Source organism: Argopecten irradians, chromosome 5 (assembly GCF_041381155.1).
Source record: "Argopecten irradians isolate NY chromosome 5, Ai_NY, whole genome shotgun sequence".
NCBI classification, from domain to species: Eukaryota; Metazoa; Mollusca; class Bivalvia; order Pectinida; family Pectinidae; genus Argopecten; species Argopecten irradians.
The window spans coordinates 22,074,375-22,086,719 of record NC_091138.1 but is presented as its reverse complement, the minus strand read 5'-3'; the positions used below and the strand labels follow the sequence as shown (position 1 = coordinate 22,086,719).

The 12,345-nt window shown below is 33.1% G+C and overlaps 1 protein-coding gene across 1 annotated transcript; it reads left to right on the top strand.

The window, feature by feature from the left end:
- Positions 1-4,116: 4,116 nt before the first annotated feature.
- Positions 4,117-9,280, top strand: LOC138324528 (uncharacterized). The gene is made up of 3 exons (XM_069269582.1): positions 4,117-4,167; positions 7,325-7,750; positions 7,985-9,280. The coding sequence occupies exons 2-3, from the start codon at positions 7,343-7,345 to the stop codon at positions 8,726-8,728; spliced, it is 1,152 nt and encodes a 383-aa protein (XP_069125683.1). The 5' UTR covers positions 4,117-4,167; positions 7,325-7,342; the 3' UTR covers positions 8,729-9,280.
- The last annotated feature ends 3,065 nt before the right edge of the window (positions 9,281-12,345 follow it).

The following is a 12,345-nucleotide window of genomic DNA, read 5'->3' as shown; positions in this document are numbered from 1 at the left end:
TTAAAAGCAAAATGAATAAATGTACCAGTATTTTGTAATTCTTTAAGGTTGTTAACACTTAACAATTTAACTAATTTAAAAACAATTGGACTTCTGTAATAATATTTCTTAATATACTTTTGGCGTAAATCAACATAAAATGGACATTGTAATAGAAAGTGATACTCATCTTCAAGTTCATTCAAATCACAACATGTACACAAATTATTCTCTCGCGGGATATAATTTGTTTTTTACCCTTTTCAATATTTAGATAGTGTGCCGAAATTATTATTTTGGTTTAACATTTTTTATATACAGTGTCAATAGGCTTTGCTAAATAAAATTTGTAAACAAAATTATCATTTAAACGTTTATCCAGTATACCTCGTGTTGTATTACTTACATTGTTAATACAGTCTACATACCATATAATATTATATTTATATAACGTATCAATTATTTCTTGCAGAGAAATATTGGCGACTCAGCAAGTAGAACTGTATTTTAATATTGGCGACTCAGCAAGTAGAAAGTAGAACTGTATCATCTGCATACATAGTTAAAACAAGTTAATCAAACCAATTTCTACTGATGGACAGTTCTCTCTTATAAAACACAATCATTAACATATAAACTGTATAAAATCGGTGACAATATTTCGCCTTGGAATAGGACCGATTGTGATTCTATAATATTCAGACAAAATCCATTATATTTGATACAAGATTTTACATTTCGATAAAGTGATTGAATAATTTTTAGCATGTTTCCATCGATTCCTTAATTTATAAGTTTAGTCCACAAAATACTTCTATCAATTAGATCAAATGCTTTCAAAACTATATAAAGCAGCAATATTTTTTTTTTGCTTTTTGAAGTTTTGTTTATCAAAGTTTGTAAAACGAAAATTGCATCAATTGTAGAACATCCAGGCTTAAAGCCAAATTGGGCATCTGCTGTTACATTATACTTGTGATACCATTTCATCAGCCTTTTATTAAGTATCGATGTGAATAACTTACCCATACACCTAACAAATGTCAACCACTTGTAATAATTTGAGTCATTGATATCACCCTTTTTGTAAATTGGTACTACACAACCTTTTGACCATGACTGTGGAAAAAACCCAGACTGGAATATATTATTTAAAACGTTAGTAATACACAGATGTAGGTCATACGAACATTCTATAAAAACCTCATTCAAAATGTTATCTTCACTACAGTTTTTGCCCCTTTTCAGATTTCGTATCGCAGCTATCACTTCATCGGTGCTTATCTGCATGTCTAACTCTCCAAAAAAGGATCTCCCTTACTCGTTATGTAGGCATTGTCAAACTCATTATTCAAGTTTTTGAAGTATTTATAAAAATCATCCATCTTTAAATTTGAACGCGATACTTTAGCTTTTCGTTTCGAAAAATATTTATAGAATTGTTGCGGATTTTCTTTCCGAATCAGATCTAACATATCCCCTTCATGTCTCTTGTATTGCCTTTTCAGTTTATTTTCATATCTTCACAACTTAAACAGCTATATAGAGGTTGTTTTTACTGCGTAAAGAGTACTCAACGTTTTGAAATGACCTTATGCTGACATATATGAAAGTGAGTTAGACATATTCCGTCTGTGCGTATAAGATACTTCCCTGTGGGTAGGTATCGATTAAGACGTCATTATTTTTTTCTCGGAAAAGTATAACGTTACGCTTGCAAACAAATTATGTCACAATCAATACATACAAACAAAGGCAGATTACTCTGTAATATAATAAAAGACGGAATAAGTTTGATAACTTAATTTATTGCCTCTGTTTTCGCATAATCCGCTTAATATCCAGTGATTTCGTTCGTGTAATATTTTTGCATATGCCACTAGTGTAATATAGCATGGGTCGATTTTCATTGGCTGGAAATTCATTGTGACGTGATGACAAAAACAAGTTGATGGCAGGATTACAGCGAACATTTTTGCAGTATATTTTGGCGTTGAAGTTCATTGAAATGTATATATTGTTTTAGTTATGTAATAAAAAGTATCTCAAATTTGTGTTCAGTTGATAAAAGCTTTTATGAGACAAAGCTCTCGAAATTAAAAATTAAGACTCGTTAAATAAAACCCCCTTTAACACGATCACTCATTTAAGGTCCTTTGTATATTGTTAGAGTTAATTTTATGGCCTCTTATGTTTAGACCAAAGAAATTTAATTTAGTTTTAATTGTACTTTAATTAATGTTACATAAAAATTAAGTTTGTAATGAAATTGGTTATATTGAGATGAAAAGAGTTTAATTGTTTTCTAAAAGGCATTTGGTTATTTACCAAAGCGTTTATAACCACTTTACGAAGTGAACGGACAGAGAAACGTTGTTGAATATTCAAACGTATTTTTATCAAAAGTGCATTCTTTGTACAAGGAAGTACCAGGATGGTGCATTGTTTAACACTTTATAGACATTCTATTTAGTTTGGTGACTATATTATTATTAATGTTTATTTTAATATTGATGAACGTTTTGACACAGGTGCTAATAACTTACCATACTGAAGATACAGTATGTATCTAAACCTTGTTCTAACAGATTAAAACAAACCAAGAATGATTTATTTTTCATTTTATTTTAAATGATAAAATCTATCACCCAATAGACATTCGGTAACCAACTCCGAAGATAGTATATGTGATCGTAACATTTGGAGATAGAGGATGACTTTACAAGACCATCTATTAAAACGAATACTTTTCTTACAGTTGGGTTAAGTCTGATTATGGTTCTGCAAATCTTCATTTATGATTTTTAAAGTTCACTCGTATTCATAATTTTGCATATATCAGTCACTATATTATTATAAGATTACATCACTATCACTTCACGGAGTGTTGATACGACCCAACAAAAAAGTTTAAGTAAACTGCCAACACAACAATTAATGACCAGTTTATTAATAAATGGTGTCAACTTTGTGCCTGTAACGTGTATGCACTTCTTAAATTAAAATAAAAAAGAATTAACACATCGTTTATTTATTTTGAACATTTTATTTATTAAAGCAATGAATAGACTTTTATTTAATTTCATTTTACACAGTGTCTAATTTTGAGCTCGATCAACAAATGAAATTATTTGGCAGTTGGACATGTCTTTTTGTTACTGCTTTTCCTCCGAAATTTACCATTGGGCGACATTGTTAAATTTTTGACATTTAATATATATATTTTAAAGGAATAATGCTAAGTGATCAAACATTCCATTGCCACTGCATTTCCAAGTGATCTTGAACTACCTATGAAATGCAATGTTTATCTAATATTGCAACCGTTATAAAAATAATGGTTATAAAAATATTCCTTAGTTAAACTGATATGATATCTATTTCCAGAGATATCAATTTTATTTTCTTGTTTTATGAGTGTTGTTTGAAACCAACATGAACTTTATATCTTCACCAAACTCAGTCAGTTTTGCTATAGTGTATGTAACAAAATACACCGAGCTTAATCAGCCACTAAGATTACTTAGTCAAATTATCTTTGATACGAAGGTTAAAACACATCTCGAGAATAAGTTGCATATATGTATCTGGCAAGTATAACGAGATTCTACAAAAACATTTGAATATTTTGACAGATAATTATGTTACCAATTTGTATACAGGACATTACAGTGTTAATTATACATGTCATAAATTTGTATATAATTAGCAAGTACGTATAACTAATTTCGGTGTTTTGGTTTTTTAAGTAACGTCCTTGCATAATCAATGAACTACTACGCGGTACCCCACTTAACCTGTAATATTTGATAAGGTATTTATTTAATTTATTAAACATGAGTCATTGGCAACCGGACATTATTTTCAACCATGGATATCATAGATCAAATACTTGTAATAGGCCACAATATTGTCTGCTTTCTGTATTAAATTCAGCCGAATTCGTTATTTATGAGAAGATATAAATCATGCCTGTCATATGTATATCATATTTTGCTAGCTGCACTTTGTTTTCTTGGAGAAACATCTATTTTGAATAAAATACCGGACTTCTTAATTGCATTTTAATATGTTATTATGTTAATCTGAGTGTAATAAACATCCATCTTTTCTGGTTATCATGCCGACAGTCCCTCACAACCTATTGTGTTGACGGACAGTGAGAGAGCTGCATTGCTGTTCGTTCAGGTAAGTTTACAGTCGGTATGCATGAACATGTAATTAATTATCGACCGTCATTGTTAAATTCTACATTAAGTATCCGTGTAAAACATTTTTTACTTGTTTTGTTTATTTTAAGAATTTTAAACATTAGAATAAAAGTCTGTCTTAACACGCTTGCATCTCTCAGGCATAGAAGTCTGTCTTAATTTAACACGCTTGCATCTCTTAGGCATACATTTGTGCTTAAACTAAGTCATATAAAGTGTATTTGAATTATGGAAAGAATCTAAGTGACACAATCCTTCAATTGAAATATAAGATCTGTTTTATACCGTTTCTTTATGATTTTTGTTTAACGTACTTTTAAAGGAGGTCGTTATCCATCAAATAGTTTACGTTGATTTGGTGACAGACTTTTCATTTCTTTTACCAAGTTTTCATAATTACCTTATACAGGTATGAAACATGTAAAAAACATGGAACGTTAAATTTTACCTGTGAGATCTTTTCTGGATTTTCTTTATGGAATAACGCAACTGATAAGCATATTTCAAAAATTGAAAAATTGACTTTAACTGAGAAAAAAAGCTGATCATATGTCGATCAAATTGTTTCTTGATCAGACTTCAAAAAAGATAATTGGAATCTTGAAATGAAGTATAACAATAGTTTTTCTAGCAATTTTCGTTCTCTTTGTGCTCAATTGTTATTTTCGGCAAACATATTTATGGTTTTTTTTTCGTAAATGTTTCCCGAGGTTTATGAGTTAAATGCTAAGCGTTAATTCTAGATTTATAAGATAACTTGCAGTATAAGTATCTCTTATTTTTAATGTTGATGTTAAAATTGCATTTTTTCGAGATAAATGGAAAAGAATGGTTTGTGGTAAATGTTGACAGGATAGGTATATCTACCTAAGGACCCCGAGGGTAGACAATCCCTATTCTTCATATCCACCTATGAAAAAGGTATTTGTCCTTCATATTTCGACTTTTTATTACAATTTTACAATTATGATATCCCGCCATATTGAAGAAGGTTTACAGCGACTGCAAGTCAATTCTCCGTACATGAAAATTATGTGATACTTTACACGCCAATCCCGTCGTTTGTGTTACTTTATAGTAAAACCAGCATAGTTTCTAAATAACATTGAAATCATACCGAGAAAATAGTAACTGTATTATACCAGTAGGTATGAGACAAAATGGGGTATCGCACAATTTGTATTTTTTAGCATAGACTTATTGTTGAATCCATCAAATCTCTAGACTAAACTATGACAGTTAAGTCCCTGCTCATATTTTCATAACATTGTCAAATTTTTGATGACTCATTTATCAAAAGATTAAAAATTGATATTTAATAACGTGCATGGAATAACGAATTTAGAAGATAAAATTGGATATAAATATTAAAAGATTTCATAAAGGATGAATTACATTATTCATATGATTAATATAGAATCATATTTTCTCCATGAAATTAGCTTCGGTTATACACATCAGATGGAAAATGAAACATGGATTGCAAAAAGTTTTGAAATTAAAACATCTTGTAAGTAATAATGAACACATTTCAAAATACCAATGTCATAAAAGCTTACTTAATAAGTAGTAATTGATAAATGGAAGGAAAGACATTTTTAAAAAATCTGTCTGGCATAATGATTTAAAACATATTGGAAATGAATTTCTCTTACAAGCAATGATACAGGGAGGATGGCTTAGTTATAAACGATAAAGTTGATGGTTAGGTTTAACAAAGACATTTTTAAAAAAATCTGTCTGGCATAATGATTTAAAACATATTGGAACTGAATTTCTCTTACAAGCAATGATACAGGAAGGATTGCTTAGTTATAAACGATAAAGTTGATGGTTAGGTTTAACAATTTCAGATGAGGTTAATCAGAAATAAATATACGTATATGTTTCCTTACATATCAAGGTGCAATTAATTCATATGACTACAAGAGTAATCTATACAACATGCACTATGTATCCCCTAAACATTTTCAATTATTAATACTCGAAAATGCATAGCAACTAAAAGGGGAAACACATTCATTTAATTTATTAATTGATTAGGTAAATTTTTCTCTTTTAACAAAATTTTCTCTAATTATTTTCATGTTTTCACCTCGGGATTGTGGCTTTGATAAATCATTTTTGTGTTAATGGAAGAGGTCTTGATCTGTTGTGTAACCTACACTTAACGAAGATTAATTACTACTGTGAACAATGAACATTGTCATTCTATGTCAACTCTCCTTATTTTTTTTCTTGCAACTTCAATACCCTATCTTCTACTAATTGTAGCCACTGGTAGCCATTGACTTACAATTCTATTTATCCTGATTAAATAGATTATCCCCATATAGAAAAAGAGAGTAGTTAGGAGCAGAGAATGTATATGTGGTAACGTGAATGCAATTATCATTCATTTTTCATTTGCCTTTCCTATTGTCCAAATATCTTTTAAATTAAAAACATAAAATGTTTCGAATAAATATATATAGATAATAGATAACACAAGCATGTTTGGTGTGATAGATTTAAAGATGCTCCACCGCCGACAGAGCATGAATGGTATTTATTATTTTGACAATAATTGGTGTTTAATCGTGTATATATGTGCCTAATTAACACAAAAAATAACATAAGATAATTCATTTCGCCTTAAGTGCATGTGCAATCAATTTTTCATTCCATGTAGGATATAGCGCTACGCAATTTTTTCGGGATGCAATAAATTATTTTTCATATTCTTAACTTGAAGTAAAATTAGAAGCTAAAACTTTTCAATGATGGTAATGGTGAAAAGTAAGTAACCTTTGTAACTGAAGAAAAATACTAAATCGTCTGCTCCTGTTTTTGATAGTGAAAAAATACCATTTGTCAGCGGTGGAGCATCTTTAAGTTTACAACAATTAATTTTAATTCTATTAAGCCCAAATTTATGATATCGACGTCAAAATAAGAATTAAATTGTCGATCGGCAAAACATCTTCAACGTCAAGGAAAATTAGAAAGGAAATGTCAAAGAAGTTACTGATAAGAATATCTTTAATTTAAAGCTTATTGTTGATACGGAGGTTTATGGCGAACGCGTTTTGTTTCTCAATCAAGTCTGACTACTGTTACTTCAACAATATACATGTTTTTTTTTCTGTTTCTAGCATTTCAGATTGCTCACGATGTTGACCAGCAGTGTATCCCTGCTCTTCCTTCTATTCAGCCTTGGAAATGCCATGAACTTAGTGGATTTGCTGAGTAAGTTAAGACGAGGGACCGGCATTGGTGGTCCGTCCAGTCTATACGATAGTGGTGTCAGGGTAAACACTGTGTCATTTGAACTACCGGAAGCTCACAGCCAGACAGCATTCCAAGCTCATCTGATTCCCCAGAAGAAACCAGGGAAACACACCAGTAATTTTCATGGTCTACTGAGACAATTTAGCGCGTCTACTGCCGATGCACAGACTGGTGCCAGGTATCAAGGTACTGGCGGATACAATGGACCGTATAACCCCGCGGTACAGGTTCCGGGCAGGCCACGATACACTTCAGCTATCCAGGTTCCACACAGGCCTCAACCGCAACAGGTAGGTATCCAAACTTAATGCATCACGTGACGCGGGTAACGTCTTACTGTCGTCATTAATGGCTCGGCTTGACAATTCTGTTACAATGCTATTAAGCGGACAAACACGGTAACATTTTCCTGGAAACTGGATTGCAAGTCGCAGGTTTGAGCCCATTTCTCCATCTGATATTGAACTGCATTGTATCGAGATTTTGCAGTGAAACAAGCTTATATTAATACTTTATATTTATAGAATCAACAAGGATGGAAATTACCAAACCAGAGCACTCGTGGCGGACAACCATATCGCCCAGGTTTCACACAAAGACCTGTATCTAGCATAGACAGATTCCAAATCCCACAGAATACGGGACTTATGCGAGGCCAATCAGTTATGCCTAACAGACCGCAAGTCCAGCGACAGACTGGAGGATTCACGCGAACACCAGTGGCTAATTTTGGTACAGGAATGGCTTCACGTAAAATGGAATTCAATGTTCCAATGCCTGTTCCCAACCAAGCACAAATGGCCAGTGGATTTATGCAAGACACATTGCCCGCGTCTGGTCGTGGAAGAAACAAGGCTTCTCAAATGACGGGATTCACACGACAGCGTATGCCGTCAGCTACCAACCAAGCGGTACCGCAACAGATGCCCCAGGCGCTACCGCAACAGATGTCCCAAGCGGTACCACAGCAGATGTCGCGAAGTAGTAAAAGATTCATTCCAAAACAATTTCCTCAATCGGCCCAGATAGGAGCTCAGGCAATAACACGAAATAACGCATTTAATCAAAACCGCATACCTAGCAAAACTGGACAACAGACAGTCGCACGAAATACAGCCTTCACTCAGAAGCGCACTCACACAACAAACAGTGGTGCGTTCCGACAGTCCGCTCGGATCAGAAATATGTCACCATCCAGCGTCTTCAGTAGACAGCCAAAAACACCAATGTACCGACCTCCTCATAAAACCAGAACTAGGAGGTTTTAGGACGTGAATTACTATATCCATGATTTGATAATCCGAGACTCAGTTTATCCAAGGATACGTGAATCAGGACTTATTTTATCCGTAGTCGTATGACCAGGATTTCTTTGTTTGGTGATCATGATTTTTGTTGTCCATGTTTGCTGACAACAGGGCTGCTTGCGTTCTTAGTAGTGTTAAACAGTGCCTCTGACATCAGCGATCAATGTGGTTACTTTCGGATCAGAAAATGACGAACGGAAATCAGATTCGGGTACTACGGTTAACTTCTCGTCAACAATGAGAACAATAAAACTAGAACCATCAATGTCAATAAACATAAAGATGTGTTGTTTGATTAAGATGAACTTGTAAATATAACTTAAGTTGCACCAGGGCCATTAATATGACCATATTTGACAAATCATTTATTAGCCACTGTGACTATTCTAATATTTGACAAATTATTTATTAACCAATTGTGACTATTCTAATATTTGACAAATCATTTATTAACCAATTGTGACTTTTCTATTTTTTGAAAATGTCTCTGTGGACCATGTATACATATACAGAAAAAAAATGATTAAAAATTATTGAAATATTAATAAATACGGTGTTTTCCTTTTTCAAAGAGAGGGTATAAGGGTAAAATTTACAGGCATATGAGGCCATATTTCATGAAACAAAAAAGCGTCCTTTTCTTCCTTGTCAGCAGCCTTATCTGGTAATCTCTTTTCTGGGAATTTCATTCAATTGGGACGCGAGTAAAATAAAGGTACCGGCCATACCAAAAGGTCGGTCACAATGTAGACTCAGTATTGAGACATTTCTTGACTTCTTGATATGTTAATATTGATGCGTCTTCTCGAATTTAATCACATTTGTGAAGTCTAATACATGTAGAGTGATTTCTAAAAGGGTTTAGGTGAGTGCGTGTATAGGCATGTTGCCTGTTGCCCAATTCCAATTGTCTGACAGTAAAATATTTTAAAATGAAAAATGCTAAAAGGGACGTTATTTCGTATAGATATCGGGAAAGTTTTGAATGTATACGTAAATGGCTACTTGTAAAATGATTTAATGTGTTGCATAATGCACATTTCGTTAATATCATAGAATGATACGTTTCACTAGTCACCAATTATACATATTTCCTATATTTAGTTTCATTTCGACATATTAAAATGCTTTCAAACTAAGGAATGCATGTTTAAAGGTAAAAAGAGGACGTTTTGACAGGAAACCGGGCTACAGGTTCTTTAGACAGGACGTCCTGCTGTGTAGTTCCCAGGTCAAAATAATTGCATAATGCCACGTGCGTCAGCCGGTGTTCGAGTTCGTGGATTCCGATCTTTGAAGCTTGAAAATGAGAAGCGAAGACAAATGAGGACATGTTGCTAGTGGGAAAAATTAGTGTCTAGCATAACCAATATTCATCATTTGAACAATAACATGTGTTTAATCATGTGTATATACATGTTTGTCTAATTAACAAACAGAAAATATTATAAGATAATTTATCTTGCTTTTGGTGCATGTGCAATCAGTACTTCATTCCATATACATGTAGGATAAAGTGCCGCGGAATTTTTCGGGATGCAATTAATTATTTTAATATTTTTATCTTGAAATAAAATTAGAAGCTCAATCTTTTCAATGGTGGTAATGGTGTAAAGTAAGTAACTTTTGTAACTAATATCAATACTAATTCGTCAGTTTCCTGTTTTTGATAGAGAAAACATACCATTTGTCAGCGGTGTAGCATGTTTAATGTATCACTGGGGTGTAAAATAAGCCACAACTATCATAGACTTCCTTAGATTAGAAATTCGCACTATCCACGTATAATGTGAAATACTGACGTCATCTATTTATGTAAGTGCGAATTATAATCGCCCGCAAAATCTAATCGCAAGCAACAATAAGTGTGTTAATGAGAATTTTTGGGAAGCTCCTTTACTACAGGTTTTTCCTGAACTTCTGTAATGCCTTCTTATAGAGAATTTTAAGCTAAGGAATTCTTTAAAGTAAGGAATGTTCATGAAACTGAGTCCAGTTGTATAATTACAAATGCATACATTCTATGCGGTCACTATCCACGAAAAAATGGCTGATTTTACTAAATTAAATAGGATTTTGATATAATGCTTACGTAATGACCTGCATTGAGAGGACACAAATATTACCATTGAAACAGGGCCAGTCGGTCGAATTACTTATCTACAATATTGTAAATGTTAGCGCCATTATACTGTAAGTAACGTTAGGAATACATGAATATTTGTGTTGTATACGAGAGAAGAAAACGTGCTGAACTGTCTCATTTTGATGAATTATAATGGAGCAGGTGATATTTATATCAGAATATTTAGCAGACCAGAGTTTGACGAGATGACACCACTCGCAACTTCTTACACCTCAACACACTTACAAGCGTCTCTCGAATTTCAACAAATTTTGAGATTTTTTGTGTTTACTCCTAATGAGGTTGACGCGGGAATTTATCAATCGTTTTCTGCTTAAACCTTAACTTTAGTCAAGCTGTTCATGATATAGTTATTTGATAGTCTGGTGCCTACTGCCATATTTAACTAATTATCAGTGATACTCATCACTATTTAATCTGGTACTTTTAAACAACGGACAATTTTCCATTCTTTCTATTTTAGGGTATAATACCAAGATCTCCCACCGTGGAACGTGTAACATCTACGCATGTATATATATCGGTATTTTTGTAGTCCCCTTAAAGGATTCAAAATGCATTTCTATCTTAATTTAAGTTTTAGATACAACATATGCGTGTCGCGATATTTCAGTTACACTACCAAATATTTAAACACGTACAAAACATATATGTACATACAAATGTAAAAAAAACAAACAAACAAACAAACCTCGCGGCACTTCATTCCTTCTCACGCCTACCAAACAAAAGCGTTATGAATAACTTCATACAAGTACTTTTATGTTAACAAGCCAATGAGAGATAGGGGAACTGTTAGTGTTGAATAAATACAATTTTATCTCCGCATCTAAAATTTTGTTTGAAAAAAAAAGGTTTACCTACAAAATCAATAAGAATGATTTTTTTCATTTTTTATTTCCACCAGATTGAATAATTGCGATATTAAATGTCCTAAAACTGCAAACGAAGCGGATTTTCACCTACGTTGTCAGGGTTTGTTACATATATCAAACTACCAAAATCATTTAATGTAGCGGTAAAAAGTACAAGCTGTGGTTTTGTACACCCAAAATGTAATCTATTATATTTACAGTTTGCACTGACATGGACTCGATAACCACGCTGTCCAGTATTATCATTATCAATGTATTGGGTTGGTCGGATGGTGGCCGCTCGTCTTTCACCTAGCCAGCCGGGGTTCGATCCCGTTAGAGGGTCAACTGCCCGATCACGTGGATTTTCTCTGGGCACACCGGTTTCCTCCCACACTAAGACCCCTTGCGCGCTTACATCCGGGTCATCGAGAGTGATTAACATAAGTTGTTTAACTTGTTTCTCAATCGATGTAAAACAAATAAAGTTTATATCTATATCAATGTATAATGATAGTAAAACACGTGCGGCGATTCTACTGTTACGTGAATAGTCGCTGGCGTAGCAACGTGGAGTC

Excerpts from the sequence above, each read along its gene's own strand:
- LOC138324528 (XM_069269582.1), top strand. The coding sequence starts at position 7,343 with ATGTTGACCAGCAGTGTATCCCTGCTCTTCCTTCTATTCAGCCTTGGA. Across the intron at positions 7,751-7,984 it reads ACAGGCCTCAACCGCAACAG|AATCAACAAGGATGGAAATT; the intron begins GTAGGTATCCAA and ends TTATATTTATAG.